Source organism: Temnothorax longispinosus, chromosome 8, assembly GCF_030848805.1.
Source record: "Temnothorax longispinosus isolate EJ_2023e chromosome 8, Tlon_JGU_v1, whole genome shotgun sequence".
Taxonomy (NCBI): Eukaryota; Metazoa; Arthropoda; class Insecta; order Hymenoptera; family Formicidae; genus Temnothorax; species Temnothorax longispinosus.
This window is the reverse complement of record NC_092365.1, coordinates 16,720,846-16,745,504: the sequence shown is the minus strand read 5'-3', so window position 1 is coordinate 16,745,504 and position 24,659 is coordinate 16,720,846. Positions and strand designations below refer to the sequence as shown.

Sequence of the window (24,659 nt, the reverse complement as noted above, 5' to 3'; positions counted from 1 at the left end):
TCCCACCATCATCCGGACGATCTTTCGCCTAGTGCTGCTCTCGATTACGGATAGTCTTCATTCGGCCAAGTACTCGACCGCGCTGATCCGTTAATTCGACAGATAAACTCTTAGACCTTTTACAACAACGGGATTGCGGAATCTCTGTCAATAGAATTAATCCGGCCGTCCGAAAATGATTCAAAGTTCCGCGCCTGTGATCATAAACGTTATTACAAAATGTGGATCGTCGGCTTAAGGCAGATATGTGCAACGTGCTAAAGCAGTATGCAACGGATGAGACAGGTGAGTATTACGGGTATAAAGCGATTAAATAAGCCAATAAAGATAAAAGAACAGTAATATTTTCGGATTAACTATTGTTGACGCTTAATATATGAAGTGTCTCTTGACTTTTGTATATGTATGTTATTGAACTTTGGAGAATTTGTATTTGACATATCCATGTGGATTAAGATATTGATTATGATTTTTTGTAAAAATGGAAAATGATGACAAATTAAGATGAAAATTAGGATTGTGATATTTATTGTATCTATATATTAATTAAATAAATACGTTCTAAGTATATATATTCTATATAGATTGTATAACTTTATGTGTAATTACTCTTACGTGTAATTGTTTCCATTTGATTACTCTCATTATTATATAACTTTAATTAACTCGTTGAATTTACGATTTATCTAAAAAGAAATTATATTTATCATTAATATCTCTTCAAACATCAACATAGAGTGTCTTGATTATCTCTCACAAAAATTTGAAGTACATTTTATATTATATAAAAATTAATTGAATTAAAATAATAATGCCACCTTTGTTCACCAGAAATTTCTCGTTTAGATCTTTTCACAAGAAAAATATTGAAAGTGAAAAATAAACAAGTATATTTAAAAGTTATCAAATGCGGCAACTGAGTATTGCAGTAGCGATTAAGTAATGGAAAATTCAAGAAATGGAAAAATACTTGATAACGTATCGTTGTCAATCTTAACGTTATCACAGATGAACAGTCAATATACCATCAATTCTACCATTCAATAATTACGATCTCATGTATATCTCCTGTAATTTAATTGCTACTACACAATTACAATTATTACTGCGTAATGCTGTCTTACAGATATTTGCCGGCTGGTATTTTTCGATCGTTTTTAATGATTGATGTCGGACATATGTTCACCTTAATTAATATGCAAAAAAATAGTATGATTTATTGAAGAATACATCGACTTTGCAACATTGTATCTGACGATAAAGAAATAAATGTTATTTTTAGATATTGAGCATTATTTAAGCAAGTCACAAAGTCCACTTTTAAAAGTTTAGTTTTTTTCAAAATAATTTATACATAAAAAAGCTATTGACGCAATTTATTCTTTTTATAGCACCAACATTAACTAATAATATTAATTATATTGTTACTAAAAAAAATTATCTTTCTAGTAACGTAATCGACATCGATTCCACGAAATACTGATGCGTTCAATTTTTTTAAGGTACGACTATTAGACTATTAGAGTTTGTTTGATCGTGTGACTCGTGTGAGTTGATCGATATGAGACGCGTGATTAATACTTCATATTTCTTCCCGACCAACTGTTTTACACATTAATTGTTAACTAATTACCGCACGTGCGTTAGTATCGGCATATTTTAACCGCAGCCGTGACCGACACGACGTGTGCAGTAAATGGAAGATAATAACAGTTGTTAAATGGCCGTTAACAGCCATAAAATTATTCGAGTTAAAATGCCGTCGTAAAACGTCATTCAACTAATCATTTCAACCTGCTTACATTAAAGTGCGTCATTACGTTTTCAAAGTTACAGGCTCTGCGTGAGATTCGCAATTATCACCGGATTGCAATGAAACAATAGCGGTTACGTTACCGAATAAGGCATTTGCATGGTCTCTTCGTTTGAGAAGTGTATAGGTCCAAGATTTTGTTATACTCGTGTCATCGTAAGCGAGAAGATAGTCTTTGTAAATTATAACTTAAAGCCTAAACAAAACTACCAAATACAATCATCCGAAAATACTAAAACAATTAGTTTATGTTACGAAAAAATTGTTGCAACTATATAACTAATATATATATCTTCAAAATAAATATGAAATTTCAATCTTTAAATAAAAGTTTTTCTTAAACACGCATTTACGCTTCCACTATAGCTTTCTTTTTTTAGACTCGCGCTTCCCAGGTATAACATTATTTTATTAAACGTTTTTGAAAGAAAATTATCTCCTCAAAACAAAAAGTAGTGTGATAAACTGTTTGCTTCAAACATTCTGCTAATTATAATTGCACTTTTATAATGAATCATACTTCTCGTTTTAGCTAGACGTTACAAAAGAAGTAAGACCAGCGAACTGTACTTGGAGAGAGAATAATGCGATAACTGCTCGTCATTCGTCGCCGTTTTGCGAGTGAAGAAAATATCCGTGCACGAAACGCGTCCGCAAATTTATCTCGTCAATTAGAGGCGATCATCGATACTGGCGTGATGTGCGTTAACGTCACCGAAGATTCGCGATAACGTACGTGACGCGTTGTTCCTTCGTCACACGGGTGGAGGAGAAGAAGGCCCGGCCGGCGACGGATTTCTCGGACGAAGTGGAGATATCGAGAGATGGATTTGTTAAAACGTAATCCTCTAAAGTCTTAACTCTTTCAAGAAACGTATCAGTATCTGTTTGTCTTTTAATATATATATATATTTCTTCGTTCGCATTCGAGGCCAAATTCGGCAGACAAGAGCTCTCTCTCTTTCTCTCTTTTTTTTATCTGAAACCTGTTATATATCTCTGTTACCGAGGAGTCTCCGACCTCTGCTCGCAATAAACGCGAATTTTCTCAGACCAGTATAAACGAGCAATGTCCACAACGGCGTTATTAGCAAATAGCGATCGACACGTCGAGACCATTGCGGCCGAGACGTTCCTCGCGCGTTATAAATCATATTTATGACGCCGTAAGAGGATCAAGACGAATCGAACGCGTTTGTCCTCCGATCGCTCGCCGTTCTCCATTTTACTGTGTCACGCAATAATTTTGTATATCAATTCTCGACTTTCCGAATTGGTATCATCATATGATTCTCTAGCTTGAAACGGACTCGCCTTGTTACATAACGATTTTAATTTAATAACTTTTAATTCAACTCTTGGCTGGGATATCGAAACGTCGACGTTTGATCGCCTGCTCTTTCATTTAATTTAATTCGATATTTTCATCAGGGAGCAATCGACGAAATCGTCGTCCCGTTTCTCACAATAAGCGATACGAGCTCTTTCACATGACCTCATATGACTTTCCGCCAATTCTGAAATACTTTGTGCTGTCTCGAGCTCGATATGCACTTATGCAAATTTCTGTACCATGCGCTCGAACCGGCGACGAGTCACGCGACCGAACGAGAGGCGTGAACTTGAGGGAGACACGCGCGACGTTGTTTCACGCCGTAAATTATCCTTGCGAATGCAAAAATCGATCGCTATTACGATCCACGTGGATCGCTATTCGTTATTCGCGATCCGGCAAGCCGGTAGGATATATGATGTTCACCGGCGGAGACCGAACGTATTGTGCAACCGGCATTGTTGAGGGAAGGGTTTTGGCGGTTTGACGTCGAAGGTGCGCCAGATAGATTTCACCTCGGGTAATTACGAGTTCTACAAGCCAACACGTCTCTCCTTTTCGAGCTGCCGAATTATTGGCCGTGCAACGAAACCTGATTAGTCAAATAGTCTCAAGAAATTTTAATAGAGCAGCGGTGTCATCGCCTCCCAAAGGGTGAGGAAGATATTATCGATTTTTTTTATATCTAATCCACATCCTGCTCTGATATTTTAACTCATATATCAATTATCTTGCAACGTAGTTCATATTAACACTTGGTATAAATTAAATTAATACTGCGGCGTTGCATATTTCAAGTTTTGCAAGGCTCCCTGCGTTTCGACCGCTGCATCAGTGTATCGTTATACATTGTACGATCTCTTGGTCACAGGGTCCTCCAGGCGCTTAGCAGTGAGACGCAACCGCGATGACGACGCGACGCCTAAATCGTCAAGCAGACTTCTGATGGATCGGAGATATCGGGTGATAACATCGCCCTCGTGAGAGCTCGTCATAATCGATACGATAATCGCCGCCTAAGAAGCCGTAAAAGAAAGCCGCTCTTGACGGGAAAGAGTTAGTGCGCTTGTGGCGAGCGAGCCAGGAAGCTCACTCGATCGGCTGTTCAGCCCAACCAGGAATCATGTCGAGAATCCGAGTCCGCGGCATATCCGCCGCTTTAACGGGGACGTCTTGATTGTCTGACGACGGGAATCGTCATTCCTTGGAAATTATCCCTCATCTCGTCTGGCAGACGGGTCCACGCTAGATTTCAGCATCTCGCCGACAGTATTCGAGAATGTCCAAGAAGCAATGGCTCGCCCTGCTGCTGTTGTTCGTCGCGTACCTGGTGTTGGGCGCTACCATCTTCTACTTCATCGAGAGCCACAACGAGAAAATGAAGATCGACGAGGAAAAAGCTGAACGCACTACGATCAACAGTAAGAAAATAATGATGACAATCTCGGATGACGATATCGGCTATCTCGCGCGAAGATCGGTCCCTAATCTGTTCTCGTTAACGAGAACTCATGATTTCCGGATACTTGATGTAATTGATAGATTATCCTGATATTTGATAGGCAAATACGACTCGGTGTTCTAGACCTACCAAAACTCGTCCCGCCTATAAATTCTATGATCGATTTCTTCTTAATAGAATGAAGGATCTCTCGAGAATCATGCGAACAATAATTTTTTATTCAAATTTAATAGACTTTGATAAATTGATTACTGATAATTCGAAGATTTACAGAAGTACTTAATGTCCAAAATTGAAAACTAGCGACAAACGCTATCGCTAAAGTAAAGCATAGATTCTTGGAAATCATTTTGCGCGTACTTTACGCATATTCATTAAATTTTTATTCGTGATTAAAGCAGACATAAAAATAACAAAACCATTTAGGTATAAAAATAGCAAAGCAGTCCTGATTTCTGGAAGTCGTTTTGATTGACGAGCTTCGTCGAAGTATCAAGGAGAAAGCTACATGCGAGCGGAATGGCGAAAACGCGAACGGAGTTGCATGTCATTTGCAAGTCGTTATTGCAATGCGACTTTGCAAAACTATTTGCATATCTCCGTTTGTTAGAAACGCAACACGGAGAGAGAAGTCCTCGAGATATTGACGCGAAACTTTATTTTATAAACCAATCCTGGAAAAAGGGATCAGAGAACAGTTGTAGCTTTTTGTCGTTGCAATTTAGTAGCTAAGAACATAAACGGAAGCTTCGCTTACATCAAGTGCGCGCATTTCTTATCTTACAATTAGTTTAATCGTTTAAAAGCCAATGTTCCTGAGAATCTTATTATTGATTGGTATCTCCGTATCTTTCAAATACCAAATAATGTTTTTTTCTTTCGATAAGCGGAACGGCACTTTTGAGATTCCATGCGCGCGCGTTATCACGGAAGATTAAAGTTTAACATCTCTGAATATTAATTAAGAAAGCATATTTATTTATATTCACGTCATAAAAAATGTCGCTATCATGCCCGTATCGCGTGCTCGTTAATTAATCAATCGATTAATTAACTATGTCGACTATACCGACTCATGCCGTGTTGCTCGCGACGTGTTACGAGATTTCGGTGATAATAATGCAAACTGTGCTTAGGCCACGGTCGTGCAGAATACGGGTCTGGCGTGTAAAACGTTTGAAACTTCCGACATGCATTTAGTAACGAAATACCTTTATGCTTCTAGCATCCTAAAACAGTTGTGTCATCGAGATTGTCACTTGAGGTTGCACCGCCTGTCGCTTTTTAAATCCGTAATTCGATTGTAACAGATACGGAGAAGTTTAATTTCTCTCGTTTAATTTTTCTATTCATATATTTATCTGAGATATATCGGAGATAGATTCCTCGAAGTTGGGAATCTCAAGAAGCTTTCAATGTCTTAAATTCTCTAGATGCCGCGATCAAGAGTTTCAGAATCTGGATTTTCACCCCTTCTCGGAACGCGATTCAAACTCAGATGAGCTATCGGATCCTCAAAAAGTAGAACTTCTCGGGATGCTGATTTCGCAACTCTACAAAATGCGTCATATCTTTTGTAACAATCTCGCAAATAGCCGGAAAGTCGGCGCGGCTGTTCGGCGTCATTGGGTTTTGTGTACATGACCATGCCCGATGCATTGTTCGTGCAAGAAAAGGGCATTATTTAAATAACCAGACAATGTCGGTGCGACGGGAAGAGTTAGTCGACGGCCAGTGTCAGTGTCACCGAAATCTATTACGAAATCGTTATCTCGGCCACTCCTGTCAAAACCGAAAGTGGCGATATCCGCTCACGTGGCTATTATCCCCTACCTCGGGTGGCTATGCCCCATCACGAGGAATAAAAATACGCTCTGGAAAACTGCGGGATGATTTATAATTTATCTTTTTTTTCTCTCTCTACAAGGATATGGCACCGTCCTGATATTCCGTTAGCCTCGATACGCGACGAAAGACAATCGCGTTCCGGTCGCAATTGCGCACGCGGAAGGTCCAGGCGGGGGTCTGCTTGTACAACAAACCCGACAATATAAGACGACAAATATCGGCTGATAAGATAGCTGCGTACAGCAATTGTCTCGAAAACGTCCCCGTTCGGGAAGAAAGAGAGATTATCTTTCAGTAGACAGACGGATGAGAGCGGACGGCGAGATAAAATTTAAGATTATCCGACGGCCAATCCACTTTTCAAGTACATACACGTGTAATTATTTCTTTCAGAGTTACTTCACAAACACTACGTACCCAGTGCAAACCATAGTGAGAAAGAGATTCTGCAGAAGATCACCGATTACTGCGGCAAATCAGTCCACGAACCGACCGAGGACGAGGTCGTTCACTTACGATGGGACTACTACAACAGCTTTTATTTTGCCTACACGGTCGTCAGCACTATCGGTAGATACCTATCAGTGGAAGCGTTTTTCTTTTTTTAACGTATCTAAGTCGTAATTATAATCAGTTTTTATCTAAAGTCAATGGACTAGCTTATGCCATTCCATCTTTATACCCTTTAATTACGCATAGTTACAAATTTTTTTTATTTACGTATTTATGCCAAAGATCTAACGTTTCAAGAAAACGTTTGAAACATTGAGACGTCTTTCGAATTTAGAGAATAAGTACATATCGAATTATCAGTTTGTTTAAGCTTTTCTTCCCTTTAAATTAGGATAATTATATAATTATCAGCTATAATTTTATTATACATAATCTTTAAAATATTTCCTAAAAATTAATAGATTTTAAATTATCATGATTTTTCTTTGAAGTAAGGAGGTCTCTCCTTATCAATAACTTCCTTTCTAGCAGTAATCTTCGTTATTCTTTAGTCTTCCTAAATAATTGATTTATTATTATTATTATTAACGTTATTATTATAAACTATGCAGGATATGGCAATTTGGCACCTACAAACACCCTCAGCCGCATCTTGATGATCTTCTACGGTCTCATAGGCATCCCGATGAACGGGATTTTGCTGACGCAGCTGGGTGAATTTTTCAGCCAAGTGTTTATCAAGGCCTATCAGAAGTACAAGTCCTATAAGCAACGTCAGTCTTTCACCGATTATTCGTCCAACAAGTCGATACCGCCCAAGACGCGTAAAACAATGAGACTGGCTGCCCAGATCTTTCTGTACCTGACGCCCGGCTTCATCGTGTTCATCTTCTTCCCGGCGATCCTGTTCTCGTATTTCGAGAAATGGTCCTACGATGAATCGGTCTATTACGCCTTTGTTACCCTCACGACCATCGGTTTCGGAGATTTCGTGGCGGGTAAATGTCCTATCTTATCGATTCCTTCAGACGCGCACGCGAAACGTGATTAACTTATTTTTTTTTATCGCTAGTAAGAGTGAAGTTTTATTTTCGCAACCGTGCGCGCGAGTCGTAGAATCGTGCGTTCTTGAACGGTTCTTGAAAACTGCTCTTTTTTTTATTCTATGGATGATATAATACATCATTCATATCATTTATTCAGTCGCATCATTCGTAATTCGAACTAAGTATGGCACAGACGTATGGCAAAGACATAGGTATTGCAGAAGTATAAAATTGATATTGATTGCGACGTGATTAAAGGAATTTTGTGTACAGGCTGTCTGTTATAAAACAAACAGAATTGTTCATGGACGATGAATCTGTATTGTATAATCGATAATTACTGAACAAGATAATATTTTTGAGAAACTTACAAAACATTCCGCAAAAAGATACCTAGATACCACATACAATACTGGAATGAGGAAATACATAAATTAAAATAAAAAAAATTAAATTATTGTAGAAAATTGAGAAAATCGTAAATTAACATTTTTCTACTTTGTGCCTATGCGTAACAGAAAAATATAAAAAGTTTTTCGAGCTTAAAAATATATAAAAATTGATGTTTAATCTATTTTCGAGAAGAAAATGAGTAATACCGAATTTGCTATGCCGAAGTGTTTATTTTTAGTAACAAATAATACGTAATTCAGAATGATTAACATTTAGTTGATTTAATTTGATAATATCGAGCCACTTGAAACTATATACGTTTGATCAACTTCGTCAGCTTTCTTGGTTGATAATATTGAAACAGTATACATTTGTATTCTTATCATAAACATCAATTGCTACAATCTACGAGCTTAGCCTGTTTCGCCTAATTAAAAAATGAATGTTTTCAATCGTTACATGCTCACGTAGGAAGCAGATCTTAATACGTAAGTAGTGTTTTCTACACGCCCGTCATAAATTAAAAAATAAAACTGTTTACATGCATAATCATATGTAGCTAATTAAAATATGTAATTGAAAATAAAGTATAAAATATGAGAAACAAAAGGATAAGAGCAATACATGAAATGTACAATTAAAATATATATTCATAATCTCCTAAATGAAAATTATTCGAAGTTATTCAAAACGAATATCTTCAGTTGATTAAATCAAGCGTGAGTGAAAATTGACGGGAATAATGAAGGGAGAAGCTTTTGTGCCACGAAGAAGATTCTATTCTTAGCTCTCTGCTTAAATCTCGCAGGCCAGGACAATACGAAGGGGAGCGGCCCGTTCTTCATTATGTACAAGATATTCCTGATTTGCTGGATCTCCTTCGGGCTGGGCTACATCGTCATGATAATGACATTCATCGCTCGCGGTATGCGCAGCAAGAAGATTACGAGGCTCGAGCACAAACTGGCGATGAATCTCAAGCTTACGCAGAGCAAGATTTGGAACGAGTTTAACAAAGAGGTCGACTACCTGCGCCGCGTTTTCAACGAGTTACAGCTCTCTAAGGTCAAAGTAAGTGACCTGGTTGGCTTGGACCAGATGGCCTTAAGCAACTGCATACTTTTGCCATATTCTGCATATATGAAACTGTCTGCCACATATTCCTATGAAAAATCTTTATTTTATCATCTTTTTTGTTCTTTCTAAATACGTGTTGTGTTCGAAATCTTTATAAATTTATTCGACTTATTAATAAATTAATAACGAAATTCTCTTTTAATTTTTGCTACGTCGAACACATAGCTTACTGTTTAATCATTCGCTAGTTACATTTAATTGTTATATTTTTAATAATTAATATAAATTAATACAGGATTTTATAATTATAAATTATATATCTTTTTTAATATTATTATTTTTATTAATATTATCAGTGAAATTCTTTAAGCACCGATTATTAATTTGTTTAGCATTTATTTATTGGACTTTTTTTTTATTAGAGAGTATATGTGAACAAGTACGATACCGAGGAACCTCCGGCGAAATTCCAGCGCAGTAACAGTTTTCCGAATCTCCGAGATTTAACGATTGGCGGATACACGGACGGCTTTATACCGCATCCACGACGACGAGCTAACAGCGAAGTGGTACCAACGGTAAGCCATAATTTTCTTATCACCCCTTTTTAAATACTGTGTTGCCTTTACATAACGCGTTATTTAAAGGACGAACTGACACGTGTGGTGTCCGAGACTGATCTCCAAAGGATAGACAAGAACGCGACATTCGCCGCGCACGCCATAGTGCAACCGGCGGAACTCTTGGCGCGTTTGGTGAACGTCCTCGGTTACATACCTCCACGGGATGACTTCGAGTTGGACCAAATGGAGAGACAGACCGACGCGCAGAATGAATCAGCCGATCAAGGCGTTACTCAATGGACAATCGGCGGTGAGAAGTTTCCGTTTGGCAAACCTCGACCCAGAGCGGCCAGCGAGATACGACTGCACGCGAAGAGGGACGATTCCGTTCAACGTAACAGCGAGTGGACCTGGTCCGGAGTAACCTCGACAAAGCTGCAGGAGATGATGAAGGATCGCGACACGAGCATGTCCTCAAAGGATAACAAACCGTACAAGAAATTTGCGTCGATCGCATTACCGGCGCCCAAGAACTTTTTCCCTAGATGGAGAAAACAGTTCGCGAATAAGAGGTCGTCGGACGCGGGTCCTAATACGAGAAACACGGAGAAACCCGTTGAAATAGTGGACGACGGCAATCAGCAAAATAATTCGATCGGCCCGCTGCCCTCGTACTTCAACGTGAGGCACGATTCGATCTCGAGTAGGCCACATTATTACACGCACACAGGCGGCAATCTGCCAAGTTATCTGGAAGGTAACAATCTGCTGGAAGAGACGAGTCTGGCGGATTTCCTTAGAGCATTGACCGCTCTTCACGCACGGGTAGGAACGGTTCCCGACGAGTACGTCGCCCAAGAGAAACCAAAGAGAAAATTGGGAACGGCCTGTTTGAGCCCGCCGAAGTTACCCAGTCTCTTCACCCTTTTCTCAAACGCGCCTGCTTCAGTTTCGGCGAATCAAAGCAATCAGAATACCGTCACGGGAGCGCAATCAAGCAGGAGGATGTCCCTCAAATTGGCTGACAACAGTTATTCCGGCTCCAGCACACCTTCATCTTACATCAGGAAGGGAAGCGTTCCTGTGAAGCCTAGGAGATTCTCTTTGAGACCGGTAGCGACCCCAATAAGTCCTCCCACGCCGCCTGATTATGATTCACCACGATTGTCGGTAAGCTTGCACTACTAAAAATCAAATTTTTGTAAAATTCGACGACTATAAAATTCTCACACCTAATATTAAAAATTTAGAACTTTGAAATAAATTATAAAACACAACAGCGTACACCAATTAATAATTTAACACAAACGATAGTAATCTTGAAATTTATTCTATAAAAAATACTTTCAGCTACGACTCCCTAAGAGAATGAACGATCGAAATCTTCAAGAACCCGTCTCAATGGAGCCCTTCATTTCCGTGTCACCGAAGGAACCGCTCGTGTACATGGAGGGACCGCCTGGAATTTCGTCACCGATCCAACAGCCGTCCGGTAATCAACGTTTTTCCATAAGACCCGCTCAACTCAATCTGCAACCGAGTCCGACGAGCACCAAGTCCACACCTACGCCGTTACACACGCCTAAACCGGTGCCGAAATGGAAAGCGGGTATGCTTCAGCGACAGATCACGGAGATGAATCTACGTCGTCGCGCCAGGGCATTCAGCCTAAGTGACGTTTATTCCGACAAACCCGAGAAAACCACTCCCCCCCTCAGTCCCCTCGCTATGGACAACACCAAAACTTTTGACATTAGCAAATCGACCAGTCCAAGTCAGAAAACGGTGACTATCATGTCGCCGGCAGAGGAGATGAATATGCTATCGAAAAATGAACATCAAGATTCCACGGTAGTTCCCTCGGGTTCGAGAGACGAGCAAATTACACCTTGGAGGGATCAAAAAGGTGTTTCGTCAATCAGTCCTTTCGTTCTCGAGATTTCCAAAGAGCCGCCTGCGGCGTTAAATGAATCCATGATTTTAAGCATGCATAAAGATGGAATATATCCCCAAAAGGATTCTGTACCAGTTTATAAACCGGTTTACAAGCCACCCTCCTCCGTGTTCGAGCAAAAATTAGTAAAGTTTAACGACGAATTGGGTAGGACACTTGAAAGAGGAATGCAGGAGACGAATGTGGATTTCAAAGATGTTCCGCTTGAAATGGAGAAGAAACAGGATGACACACACATGCGTGTAATTGATAATTTAGATGCTTCGACGAGCAGCGGAAGGTCCCCAGAATCAAGGAAGCCCAGCGTGTTGATAGACTCGTACAAGCCATCGCAGCAAATGACGATAGAGAAGCCGACGATCAATCCGTTCGAGCAGTACAAAGCTATGACGAGGTCTGCACGAAAGGAAGAGGATACGGACTTGAAAGAAGTTAAAGTCGAGAAACCTGGTAAAAAATGAAAGGAAAACAAATTCGTAATCATGTTGTGCGAAAGGTAACGATTAAAGAAACTGTTTTATTTTATTTTAAAAACAGAGAAATTTGGAGTCAAGTTTTGTTAGCAAAAATATCGAGATACTAACAGTTTTTAAGATATATAAACGCTATTTATGAATTTAACTATAATTTTTGTTAAAAAACTATTGACTCTACATTTTCGCAAAACGAATTTTTCCCGAATTACTGAAACTTACGCGTAAGACGGGAATCTTGCCCATTAGAAATTTTCAATTCCACAACATATATTGCATGTACAAAAAATTATTTTATCTCATATATGCTAGAACAAGAACTTTTTACAGTAATTAACAAATTCGTGTTTCGCTTCAAAACGATGCATAATTTATCAAGAAACACCGTAGATAAAAAAAGTATAATTTTTAGATGCATTTATATCCAAACTCCAGGCAATGTCATTTAACAATAAGGCGATCAGCTTTGTGAAAGGTTGTCTGTATCAATGTATACAAGTATCTAATTTTTCAGACTAGTCCAATTTGTAGCATTTTTTAAGAGAAATCTATTTCATAAGATACTAGATAACGCTAGTATAATGATAATTATTAGAAATGTAAGTAAATTATAAAATATGTAAGTTATTAGATTTTAATTTAAACTTGATAAGAGAAGACTGTGATATAATGAGTAAGACATATATATCCTTAATTTAACAAACTAATAGTTAAACAAATTACTTAGAAAACGTAGATATTATGTAAATAGAAATATTAAAAATATTTTCTATTGAATTAAAATTCATCGATTCGAGAATTTATTAAGTTAGGACGTAAATCATGTCAAATAATCGAAGTAATTTACAGATTAATATTTCGTATCGCAATTCAAACATTGTCAGCTGCGATCTTGTGACTCGGGCATTTATCACAGCCGTTCGCGCGATCATATTTATTCCGCTAATTCTTAAAATGTTTGAATGTAATAAATAAAGGAACGAGGGACGTTTTTTTTACGAAATTTATAACATTTTATTGACAGGTCCTTGCAAAATAAATTATAAAGATGTATTTGGTTTCTCGAGCGGTAGCTCAAAGCTGTGAATTATTACCAGTTAAATTCCAGATTTCATCCGGAGAAATTCAGTTAAAGGATTATTCATGTGAAAATTGTCTACATGCTCACGTAGTAAGTGTAGTTTACAGCGTCGTTATAAGAGCGTCGTTTACACTTCCTCGTGCGTTCACTTGTCGTACGACTTCACAGTTAGCGTCTATCAGTTACAAAGAGTTTATCACGGTTGCGCGCGCGTTAGCATGTCGTGTGAAATCATACAAATAAATTTATGCAAAATCTAATAAATAAACTTTTCCCGGCATGCGGATCAAAATGAAACTAAATGCGATATAAATATTTTCTTGTACTGATGTCGATCTCGCGACGGTGAGGAGAACTTATACAGGGATGCTACGATAACGTTTTTAACTGCCTCCGTATTTCCTTGATAAGGTTGCTACGTGGCACGCGAGTCTCCTCTCGCGTCGAGACGACTCTCAGCGTAACTTCACCTTTCGCCAGCTCGCCTTCTCCGACGATTAACGCCAGCGGGATGCCGTTCTCCTCGCAGTGCTGCAATTGCGCCAGGAGCTTGACGTTCTTCTTGTAGGACTGTTCCGCCTTCACGCCGGCTTCCCACAGATCCACTAGTATCTTCATTCTCTCCTCATGCAGATTTTTCTGTGCGCTCGCCACAAACACCTCGATCTCGGCGGTACGCGTTTTTAGGCCCTTATTCGCCAATTTCGCCTCCATAACACTGAATATTCGCTCCACGCCCACCGACACGCCGACACAGGGTACATTTTTGTTTTTGCTGTCGAACATTCCCACTAAATTATCGTAACGGCCACCGCCTGCTACGCTACCAACACCAACATCGTCTCCTGTAAAGAATCAACGAACGCTATTAATATTTTGCCAGAATTATTTCGTAACCTGCATGTTCCATTATGTAATATACCAAGAAAATTTAAAAAGTAAAGATCAAAATACATACCGCACAATATAGCTTCGTAGATAACACCCGTGTAGTAATCGAGTCCTCTCGCAAGACTCAAATCAAACTTAATTTTGTCCAGAATTTTGTAGATGCCGCAGTACTTTAGCAACAGTTCCATGGAGTCTAAACCTTGCACAGCGACAGACTGTTTCATCAGCTCTTTGTCTTTTCTCAATTCGGCTATCAGTTCTACTCCACCGGACTGCGAGACGTACTTGCCGACCTTATCGGCGATATGCTCGTCCAATCCTTTCTCGTCTATCATCTCTTTCTTCACCTCTTCCCACGGGCTCTTGTCCAGCTTGTCTACGGCGGAACAGATACTGCGGAATTTACTCTGCGGCACGCCGCACGCAGCGAATATGCCATCCAGCAAAGACCTATGATTCAGCTTAATTAAGTAGGGTCCCAGGTTCAAGACTTCCAACGCTTCGCACACAACCCGGATGCACTCTACATCCGGTAGCATTGGATCGTACTGGCCGGCGATATCGAAATCCTTGAAAATATCAAATTAAATATGAAATGTTAAATGCCAAAAATGTCAACGTCAATGAAATAAAGTATCCCTGGGATACAATAACATGCATATTGTGCTTACACATTGATAAAATTCCCTATATCTGCCTTTCGTCGTAGCTGGGTTATCTCTCCGGTAGACCTTGGCAATGTGATATCTTTTAATGGAAGATATCTTGCTCATGGCCAGATACCTCGCGAAAGGAACTGTCAAATCGTATCTAAGTGCGAGGATCTCACCACCCTGGTCCTTCAGGTCATAGATGAGCTTGGAGTCTTCACCGTATTTGCCCGTTAAGACATCCTGTGTAACAGATAAAAGTAGGTATCAATATTAATATCCAATAACCGGTAAGGTCGAAATTAACGTCGTCTCTAACAGCAACCCTTACTTTCAGCTCGAATACAGGCGTATCTATCGTTTCAGCACCGTGACGCTTGAATACTGATATTATTTTCTCCAGCACTCCCAGTCGCAGCGCCATTTGCTCCGGATTATAATCCCTCGTGCCTTTCGGCGTTTTGAGGATGAGTTTGTGAGAGCAACCATTCTCCTCTCCCAATTGTGCTTTCAGGTCCAACAACTTGGCAACTTCCTCCGCTATCTACGAACAAGCAAATAAACGCGCCATTGATATAAGGAACGTGTGGGGCATCGTTCTCAGTTATCCGGGGCACGATAGTCGAGAACGTCGTACCCACCTGTGGCGTCGTGGACATCAATACGTTGCAATTGCGTTTCCATACGACGGGGAAAGTATTGTTGCGTATCAGGCGTAACATCGTGGAATGGATGAAGGAATTACAAGGCAACCAGAATGAAAGAGAAAAGCCCCCTCAATGTTGATTTATCAAAACTAGTCGAAACAGCAGAGATAATATCAGTAAGCAAGCTAGTAAGAGGCTGCCATTAATTATTACCGTACAGTCTACAATCAACAAAAACATTGTCTCTAATCTTTTTTCCTTTCTTAACACAAGCTTTCAGAATTTGGACAAGAGGAACATCTCAGGAAAATTTAATTTCTCAGAATGAAACGTATTTTGTTTCCCAAAACCATATCTGATTTTTGTCGTGCAAAAGCTTCTACGTATCTTCAGCTGGGAGAATCTTCTCCCCGCACGTTCTGCCGCAGCAATTTGCGAAATAATTTATGGCAGCTCTGCTCGCAAGCAACCGGCTGCCTCACCTTTTTGTCTAGCGTATCTTTGCTAATATAGCGAGTGCTCTTTAAGCGCTCCAGCTTTTCCGCCAGGGAAGCGAGCGGCGCTTCCACAGCGGGAAATGCCAGGCGCTCTTCCCGAGTAAAGCTTTTCATGTTAATGTGCCACCTGTTCAGATGCGGCCACCTTGCAAGCTCGTCGTTAAGGACGACGACGCGCAACGTGTCGTACAGTTCGGCGTCCTTGGACGTTGGCCACCAACCGCACATGTAGCTGACATCCGCAAGATCATCGTTCAAGCTTTCTAACTCAACATTTATATCAGACTGCTCTCTGTATTCCTGAGAAATGAGACGTGTCGCTCTAAAGAAAGGCTCGGGAACAATGGTGGCAAAGAAAAAAAAGGGGAGAAAAGAGAAATCTACTTTTTGCGCCTGTTTCAATCAAGATTGCCGTCACATTGCGAGGGGCCTGTTGCATCATATCCACCGTTACGAAAGGTTATTAGCTCTAATAATATTTTCTTTGTTAGAAAAGAAAGAATCGTTCACGCTTCCGCTGGACTTCAGAACGAGAGCGGAGAGCGCGATTGAAAGCCAACAGGACCCGACGTGAAAGAAAGGTCGAAGCCACGAATCAAGGAGGCATGACGCAAGGTGCGAGGTGATGAGGTAAAGGTAGAAACGCTCGAGGTGAAAAGACCAGCAGACCGCTTTCGAGTGCGGCGAACCCTCGATTTCGCGGAAGGAAGTGAAGGTGACACGACGACAGGGTGTAATCGAGCGCGGAGCGGAGCGGAGCTGATTCCCCCCTCCGAAAACGAGAGGGAGAAAGGAGGCGCACATCTGTCACGGGAGAGCACGGGGACGCGAGTCGCGAGGTTCGCGACTCGACGACGCGTCGCCGAGGATTCCCGCGGGAGAAGTAGGAAAAAAGGGAGCACGAAGGGTCGAGGGAAGGGCGGGCGCGTACCTGCGTGTTATCGGCCTTCGCGGCTTTCAGCCGTCGCACCACCTCGCCCTGCTCCCTCACGCGATTCAGCAACGTATCCCTCGGTATTTCGTCAGCCATCGTCAGCATGTAGGGCATCGCAGCGCGGTGTGTCTCGCAGGCCCGATTCCGTGCGTTCCCCTCGCCGGCGCATTACTTTATAACCCCGGGACCCCGGGGAACGAATCGCGCGAGCGAGAGAGCGATTTCTCCCCACTATACCTCCCTATTACGGCGCACTTCACTCGAAAGAGGCTCGACTCGACCGCGTGGGCTCGATTCTCGCGATTCGCGAAACCAGGTCTGCTGATTGCGAGTGCTACACCGTGCTACACCCTTCTGTACTCGAACTGAAACGGACGCACACACTGGCACACACGTGTAGCCGTCTAGACGTAATAAAATTTAGTAAACGCATATGTGTGTGTCTAACGTCTGTATGTATGCATGTACGTCAGTATGTGGTGATGGAGAAAAAAAGAAAATAATGAAAAATCGCGACGTCACACCTGCACTCAACCGAGGCAAGTATGGACACGCATGTAATCACGGTTAATGTCACTGAATGTCACTGGACGTATGCATGTGTGTATATGTGTGATAAGAGAATTGTGAGAGAAATAGAGAAGAAAAGAGATAAAATGAGGTCTGCTCCCCTTTCTGGATCGCATTATGTTTTCTGTACTTAGGACGAAACGGACGAGATCGAATTCTTGCAAAACCAGGACGAGAGAAAAGCGGAAGGTGAAAGGTCCAGAAAATTTGGTCGCGAGGGATCCTTCTTTCCGTCCTTATAAAATTTCCCCCCTCACGAGAAGGAGCAGAGGAGAGATTCGGCTTGAAGGAGAAACCCGAGAAGCGCGCTAATGTATGCACCAATTATAAATTTAAATGACTTATGCGATATAATAATTTATTTGAATAATTTCAATAAGTTCGGTATGTATATACATACAGACGGATCTCGTGCTAAGGAACGTGGCTGTAAAGAGAAACGTGTGGTGGGGAAAGATCCTCCAACGATGCACCTGTGACGCTACGCGGCTAACTTCGCGACGTACGACACCACGCGGTGACGAATACCACGTGGAATTTTCCTCGTAACGGCAAAAAACGTCTGTGATCTATGATCCTCATAACATTGATTTTAGCTTGATCGAAAAATAATACAATCTATTATAATCGTTTTAAAACATTACTTGTATGGTAATTTTTTTCTTTGTGTATTGAGAAATGGGAAGAGACACTTATAATTTTTCAATGTTTTGATTATAATGACAATTTAACTTTAACATTGTATTTAATTTTTATACTGCACATAAAAATATATATGTAATTGTATGACAATGTAAAATAATAAACATTTTATATATTTTTTATATAAAATATCGCGTATAAGATATTATATACAATATAATAATAATAGTAACAAGGTTTTCTTAATTAGATTTTAATATAAAATCTGATTGCACAGAAAACATTTTTTCTTTACTTATTCTAGATCGTATTAAAATCGTCATCTACATATTTTTTAAACAAAACCATATTTTTCTTACATGAATCGATTTCGTTCAGTTTTTTATATACATATAATATATAATATCGAATTGATGGCAAGAGATTTTTTTCAGCATTTTTATTTTGCTGTGCGTGAACATTTCTGTATATATTCGATATAAGTATTCATCATTTCAGAATTCAAAGCACGCCGTATGCAAAACACCCCGGCTGCGTTGCTCTCACAGGCTCAATGCTATTCGTTCGCGTTCCAATCCGTATCAATTTAATGCGCGCAATTACGTCCCGCAGCCTGCAATCGATCTTTCGCGAAGCGGCTCGAAATGAGCGCGATCGGATTTTGCGGGTATTACCTGGTATTACCGTCGATTTCACCAACTTTCTTTCGAATTAGATAACATCCATTAAATTCACGCTTAACGGCTCTTTAGACGTACAATTTTCCTGCTTCAGGGTAACATTTAATAGGATAATTGTACTAATTATCTGGAGCATTTCGTATCGGTAGAAACCTCTAAGTTTCTAATCTTTCCAATTTTTTGAGCTTGACAAACTGTTTCATTTCTCAGAGCAAGAAAAGTAGAACACACACTTCTTTCTAAGATTTCATTAATTTCTTGTATATTTGAGAGTGATAAAAGCTTGATGAAATTGGCGTGCGAAGTTTGCTTTATCATATTCCACATTTAACAAGAAAACATGTATTTCCAGAGTTTCATTCTCTCCACATCTCGTTCTGACGTCTCATGAGGCTGTAGCGGCAAAGGTAGCGGAAGGAATTTACGCTCGAACTGACATTCACCATCGCGAGATGTTAATTAAATTTCTCTATTCGAAGGAACAAATTATGCAAAAGGCTTCATTTGCAGAACAAAGTCTGCAAATGTAGCATTTTACGGCTGAAGCGCGATACAGGGCACCGTGTATACTCCATTTGTGTATTTATTTTACATTGATATGCGCGTTATTTATGTGGAAAGTAATAGGCTAAGGACTCTCTTCCTCTCAGCGTAATTGCTTCATCAAATTTTTACGCGTAATTGATACGAAACAAAAAGACCCCATGTTAAAGGCCATGTTTCTTGGCCCTTCTTAACAGCAAATTATTTTAATAAATCTCGAATTAAATTCCATTTTCAAAGAATCGAACTCTTTTAGAAAAAATATGCATTTTAAAATTTGCAAACAAAATTATAAACTAATGGGTCTGGAAAGGTAAATCGAAAAAAGTATCGTCTTGTCTTTATACAGTCGAATCTTGATTCGAAAGATCGCGTATATTATCGTTCAGTGAAATTAGATTTCAGAACAATCAATGTCTTTTTTATATAAAAATAAACTTTTTATTTTTGTAAATACTCTGCGGTAGATAAGCTGCGGTAGATAAATTTAAAAAATTAAATCGAATTTTTATTGTAGTTATTCGAGTGTATTATCCTGTAAATAAAACGTACTTGAGTTAGTTATAAAAATCTACAACATTTGGAATAAGACACAGAAAGTGATCTTAAAACAAATCGCTAATAAAGTTTTCAGAGATAGGGTTCGTAAAGACTAGGGTAGTAAAGTGATCTTTTAGAATTATATACAAATAATACTAGATGAAACGAGAAATACACCTTATTAATTTCCAAAAATGCGCGTACGCTTCTCAGAGCTTGCTCAAATGCTTTCTCAAATCCAGCACTACCAGCATCCTGTCGGTAAGCAAAACCCACTGATTACACATGATCAATTTTACATTAGAAAAATATACAATCTATTTTGTTAAATCCCCAAAAAATCCAAAATTTTGTTAAATCCTTCTACTTTTTGCAGGATATCTTGCGCGATACGTACAAAGATAGGATCTCTTATAATAACTATTCCAGCTGGATCGTATTTCCCAAGTAGCTCTATCTTCGCTCGGCTATCCTCTGGTTGCATCTCGTACAGCACGTGGATATTATACTCGTCCATTCCGAATATCCAATCAAATTTGTAGAAATCGTTGGACGTGATCTAAAATTTATCATCCTTAATATAATTCAAGTTCCTGTATCCGTATCGCCGTGGAAAATATTTTGGTCCAGCAATCATGTAAAACTGATAGACAAACACAGGCGCGAGGGTCAAGAATTGTAATTCTTACTTGTCTCGCGATATGAGAGTAATCCGTAATTCCAGCCTTCCGAAGTGTGGACATCGCCCTGGGTTCAGGACCATTGCCTACGTGATACCCCAGAATAGCGGCGCTTTCGACCTCCCAAAGATCGGTCAAACCCATCTGTTGCACTTGATCCTGAAACACTGCTTCTGCCATAGGGGAGCGGCAGCTATTCCCTGCGCAAAAAAATCAGTTCAAAACATTAATTTAAATTAAAATTTAATTAGATTATCGTTGAAATGTTTTGAAATGGACTCCAAAATTTCGCAAACTTATGTGAACAGCAACAGTGATATTTAACACTTCAGAACTTCTTCCAGATTTAGTGCAAAATAACGCATTTCTCGCAAGCAATTTACACAAGTATTTCTCCTTGCAGCCTTTCTAATAATTTCAACGCAAAGCCGAGATTTAATGACATACAGACATAAATGATTTTTTAAAGTGGTGATGCGATAACGCATTCATAAGTAACGCTTGGGATCAGTCTGTAACATGTGAAAATGTAAATAATAACTTTATGTATCATTATACAAAGTGCTGACAAAAGTAACAATATTTTATATACTGTTGTTCTTGTCTCTTAAGGTTATTACTTAACTGATTAAGCATGCAGACTACTGATATAGCGTTGTAAGAAAGGTCAAGACTGTTGCATTTAGCATTTACTTTAGTTACTTTGACAAGTTATATATACATGCATTTAATTATGTAACTCTTAAAAATAGTAAACTAACCTCACATGAAATAATTCAGAATCTCTCATTTACTAAAAAGATTATTTCATCACAAGTGTGTTACAATAGTAATTCTTACTTAAATTATATTTTTTTCCAGAAAAAAGATTTATTGAAATAATAATATTTAACTTCCTATACTTAACGTCTTATACTTTAAGAAAAGTGTGACAATTTAGCAAATTCATCAGCTTTTAATTAAAAATAGGTAAATTATATTATACAATACCCAAACAAACCATGAGGACTCTTCTCTTTCGCATCATATTGATTTCTTGCTAATCGGTGACAAAATGGTAAAAGAAATAACACTGAACATTACTAGCCCTATTCACTCTAACCATGCCCTTTCGCGTCCCACGAGTTTCTAACAGTCGTTTGTTCCGGAAAACAAATGATCGTCAGATAATCCCCCCCCCTCCTAAGAAAAAGTTGTTATAGTAGGGAACATCAGGTAGAAATTTCAAAGTCCTAGCTCATTTACTCTCGAAACGGCGAACAATCAAAATCTCGGTGGGACACGAAAGTGCATGGTTGGAGGATTAAAGGGGCGGAAAAAACGTTGGAGTGAATAGGGCTATTAATATATCTGTCCTTGAGACAATGCACTGACATCTTTTAGATTTCAAATTACCAAATTGCAAGTTTATGATTGAAACAAAATGATAAACCTTTCATGAAAATCTATTTGCAAATTATATTTCAAGTGTGTGATCTAGAGAATCTTCATCAAATTCCAGAAACACAGACTCACACATACGAGTGAATGACACTTTCAGAATATTAATTCCATGCTTTTTACTGAAACATTAATGCAAAAATAAAAAGTAATAGATGACTCTTAGTTTCAAAATTAAATATGAAAAATTCTTGTTAACCTTTTATACATTAATTTTTTCAGTTAACATATCTATTATTACTGTGTAAAAATAAAAAAAAAGTATCTTGAAAAGAGAAGAAATGTATTATTATTATCGCTTACTATAATTGTATTATATGTATAACATATTTTGACACATACAAGACAATGCATATTATAATCTATCTTGCGTACATTTTCTTATTATGTATTTCTCATCTCTTTCTTATAATAATACCTGAGGGCACAAATCATTATGTCCTACGACAGTGTATTAATAATAACAAATATTTATTTCACTGCATTAAGTATAGAAATATTCTTTGGAAACGTTTAATATTTTACAGTAAATTCGACGTTAATTGACTACGTTTACACGGCCCGATTTATGCCAAAGTTATAACATTGATACTTTAGAGTAGTCTTCGCATTAATTCGAATATTTATCCAAAAATGCTGTTACGCTTGCTAAACATTGATCGTAGACTTTCTGAAATCCTACGCTATCGTGATCCTGTAAGAAGATCATGGGAACAGTTTAATATATATCTTTATTGTTTTTTTTCGTTCTATGAATGCTAAAAAATTACATACGTAATATGGATCTCGTATTATGTCATTTCCACTTGGATCATAACTTCCTAGAAGCTGTACTTTTGCTCGGCAATTCTCTGGTCTATTCTTAGTCAAAAAGGCCATGTTCTCCTGATCCATTCCAAATATCCAGTCATATTTGTTGAAATCAGCTTGCTGCATCTGTACACGTAAATAAAAATATTTAAATATACAATAAATAATTTACATAATATAACAATTTGACGATTCTAAATAATTATTCATTCAATAATTCATTTAATTACAGCGAGAATCATCCTATTTCTTTCCTTTGTAAGAAGAATTTGATCATAAAACTATTTGACACATAGAAAAGTCTGAAATTATTATGACACAGAATTTTGCAACGATAAGCTCCTTAACATTTGCTTCCGAAAACTGTAAGATCTTACTTGGCGTGCTCTGTGGGAATAATCAGTGATCCCATTTGCCTTTAGCGTACTCAGGGCCCTATCGTCTGGGCGACGTCCTTTGTGAAATCCTATAATGGCAGCGCTGTCTACTTCCCACTGATCTTGCAAACCTCTCTTGTTCACCTCATTCTGGAATACAGCCTCCGCTATCGGCGAACGACAAATGTTGCCTGTAGGCACAAGACAATAACTGATGCTAATTAACGACACACGTACAAATAGCTTATTGTTTTATTTTTATATGTTTCCCCCTTAGAAAATATGTGTGTGTTTGCCCATATATTTACAAAATTAAAGTCTATAAAATATCTGTATTACCTATAACGGTATTATCTATAATACCTAAACAAATCATGAGTACTTTCTTCTTCTCTTCCGACATCTCGGCACACAAAATACAGTATGTGTTGTGGTTGTGATCTTCGGAATGTCTTCTGTCCTTTATGTTTAATTGAAGATCTCCAAGTATGTTTCACATCCCATGTGTTGGCACTCGATCCTAGACGATTTAATATGGCCAAAAAAAAAAAATTGGATAACATCACACGGTGTTCCCAAGCGGTCACCCATCCAAGTACTAACCGCGCTCAACGTTGCTTGACTTCAGTGATCGGACGAGAACTGGTATGTTGAAACGTGATATGGAAGTTACCCGATGATGTGAGTTATTCGGAGACGATTTAAGCAGTTTTAATTCGAAAGCTTTCGACATAATTGGTGATATATAAACGTTGCCTTTACATCCTACGCAATAACATCAAATGCGATAAGGATTATATTGGAACAAAATACATCATATATTAGTCTTCGTTTTGCGTTGGAAGCGCTTTATGAGTTTGTCCAGCTTCCCTTGGGCGCGTATCAGCAAAACGAACCGCTTGCCGCTCGGTAGCAATCGAACGTGGTTGGCTCTTACCTTTATGCTAAGACTCCATAGACGCGGAAACGCCATGCGGCAGAGTGCGTTGACCAATCACAAATTTTGATTTTGCCGCAGGCGACTTGCGGCAGCCTTCTGATTGGTCAACGCACTCTACCGCACGGCGTTTCCGCGTCTATGGAGTCTTAGCATTAGAACCAATGGCCGCGTTCAGCAGACACAACTGTTGAGTTCGTCTTATCAACACTCTGCGTTGATTCGTTGGTTCTAAAAGTAATAGCCAATCACGTTCGACTGCTACTCAGCGGCTTGGTCTGCTGAACGTGCCCAATAAATCAAGGGAGCGTCCCGTTTGACCCAC

The 24,659-nt window shown here is 39.0% G+C and overlaps 3 protein-coding genes, 2 long non-coding RNA genes and 1 pseudogene across 16 annotated transcripts; 2 read left to right on the top strand and 4 right to left on the bottom strand.

Moving 5' to 3' along the window:
* Window positions 1–53: 53 nt before the first annotated feature.
* On the bottom strand, window positions 54–2,471 carry LOC139818160 (uncharacterized). Its single transcript, XR_011733402.1, has 3 exons — window positions 2,334–2,471; window positions 616–686; window positions 54–194 (listed from the first exon to the last, which is right to left on the bottom strand). It is a non-coding gene; the product is annotated as an uncharacterized lncRNA (long non-coding RNA).
* Ork1 (open rectifier K[+] channel 1) lies at window positions 146–13,418 on the top strand. 4 transcript variants are annotated; one of them, XM_071786693.1, is made up of 8 exons: window positions 146–285; window positions 4,018–4,567; window positions 6,850–7,026; window positions 7,521–7,907; window positions 9,157–9,419; window positions 9,848–10,003; window positions 10,073–11,158; window positions 11,339–13,418. In XM_071786693.1, exons 2-8 carry the CDS (start codon window positions 4,426–4,428, stop codon window positions 12,401–12,403), a joined length of 3,276 nt encoding a protein of 1,091 aa, XP_071642794.1. In that variant the 5' UTR covers window positions 146–285; window positions 4,018–4,425; the 3' UTR covers window positions 12,404–13,418. The 4 variants fall into 4 exon arrangements, with proteins under 4 accessions (XP_071642794.1, XP_071642792.1, XP_071642793.1 ...); XM_071786691.1 differs by lacking the exon at window positions 146–285 and adding an exon at window positions 2,514–2,653; XM_071786692.1 differs by lacking the exon at window positions 146–285 and adding an exon at window positions 2,692–3,666.
* On the bottom strand, window positions 12,440–17,409 carry Hisrs (histidine--tRNA ligase). Of its 5 annotated transcripts, none has more exons than XM_071786698.1 (6): window positions 17,113–17,409; window positions 16,167–16,481; window positions 15,369–15,581; window positions 15,059–15,280; window positions 14,455–14,956; window positions 12,440–14,341 (listed from the first exon to the last, which is right to left on the bottom strand). In XM_071786698.1, exons 1-6 carry the CDS (start codon window positions 17,227–17,229, stop codon window positions 13,866–13,868), a joined length of 1,845 nt encoding a protein of 614 aa, XP_071642799.1. In that variant the 5' UTR covers window positions 17,230–17,409; the 3' UTR covers window positions 12,440–13,865. The 5 variants fall into 5 exon arrangements, with proteins under 5 accessions (XP_071642799.1, XP_071642803.1, XP_071642802.1 ...); XM_071786702.1 differs by lacking the exon at window positions 16,167–16,481 and adding an exon at window positions 15,679–15,832 and having other exon boundaries at window positions 17,113–17,246; XM_071786701.1 differs by lacking the exon at window positions 17,113–17,409 and adding an exon at window positions 15,679–15,833 and having other exon boundaries at window positions 16,309–16,424.
* Window positions 17,410–17,518: 109 nt separating this feature from the next.
* On the top strand, window positions 17,519–18,422 carry LOC139818159 (uncharacterized). Its single transcript, XR_011733401.1, has 3 exons — window positions 17,519–17,654; window positions 17,820–17,998; window positions 18,088–18,422. It is a non-coding gene; the product is annotated as an uncharacterized lncRNA (long non-coding RNA).
* A 117-nt stretch (window positions 18,423–18,539) lies between these two features.
* Window positions 18,540–22,331, bottom strand: LOC139818156 (low molecular weight phosphotyrosine protein phosphatase 1-like). 5 transcript variants are annotated; one of them, XM_071786727.1, is made up of 5 exons: window positions 21,761–22,312; window positions 20,780–20,970; window positions 20,488–20,649; window positions 20,268–20,345; window positions 18,540–20,085 (listed from the first exon to the last, which is right to left on the bottom strand). In XM_071786727.1, the coding sequence occupies exons 1-5, from the start codon at window positions 21,795–21,797 to the stop codon at window positions 20,068–20,070; spliced, it is 486 nt and encodes a 161-aa protein (XP_071642828.1). In that variant the 5' UTR covers window positions 21,798–22,312; the 3' UTR covers window positions 18,540–20,067. The 5 variants fall into 5 exon arrangements, with proteins under 5 accessions (XP_071642828.1, XP_071642825.1, XP_071642824.1 ...); XM_071786724.1 differs by lacking the exon at window positions 18,540–20,085 and having other exon boundaries at window positions 20,092–20,345; window positions 21,771–22,331; XM_071786723.1 differs by lacking the exon at window positions 18,540–20,085 and having other exon boundaries at window positions 20,092–20,345; window positions 21,761–22,328.
* Window positions 22,332–23,951: 1,620 nt separating this feature from the next.
* Window positions 23,952–24,071, bottom strand: LOC139818482 (5S ribosomal RNA; annotated as a pseudogene).
* Between the last annotated feature and the right edge of the window lie 588 nt (window positions 24,072–24,659).

What these genes read in the sequence shown, in the direction of transcription:
- LOC139818156 (XM_071786723.1), bottom strand. Translation starts at nt 21,797, where the DNA reads ATGATGCGAAAGAGAAGAGTCCTCATGGTTTGTTTGG. An exon ending in AGTCCTCATGGTTTGTTTGG is followed by an intron (nt 20,971 to 21,760) that starts GTATTGTATAAT and finishes TTTTTTGCGCAG; the next exon opens with GGAATAGCTGCCGCTCCCCT. An exon ending in ACTCTCATATCGCGAGACAA is followed by an intron (nt 20,650 to 20,779) that starts GTAAGAATTACA and finishes GATAAATTTTAG; the next exon opens with ATCACGTCCAACGATTTCTA.
- Ork1 (XM_071786693.1), top strand. Translation starts at nt 4,426, where the DNA reads ATGTCCAAGAAGCAATGGCTCGCCCTGCTGCTGTTGTTCGTCGCGTAC. An exon ending in TGAACGCACTACGATCAACA is followed by an intron (nt 4,568 to 6,849) that starts GTAAGAAAATAA and finishes TATTTCTTTCAG; the next exon opens with AGTTACTTCACAAACACTAC. An exon ending in CACGGTCGTCAGCACTATCG is followed by an intron (nt 7,027 to 7,520) that starts GTAGATACCTAT and finishes TAAACTATGCAG; the next exon opens with GATATGGCAATTTGGCACCT.
- Hisrs (XM_071786698.1), bottom strand. Translation starts at nt 17,229, where the DNA reads ATGCCCTACATGCTGACGATGGCTGACGAAATACCGAGGGATACGTTG. An exon ending in CGCCTGTATTCGAGCTGAAA is followed by an intron (nt 15,281 to 15,368) that starts GTAAGGGTTGCT and finishes TCTGTTACACAG; the next exon opens with GATGTCTTAACGGGCAAATA. An exon ending in CTACGAAGCTATATTGTGCG is followed by an intron (nt 14,342 to 14,454) that starts GTATGTATTTTG and finishes GATTCTTTACAG; the next exon opens with GAGACGATGTTGGTGTTGGT.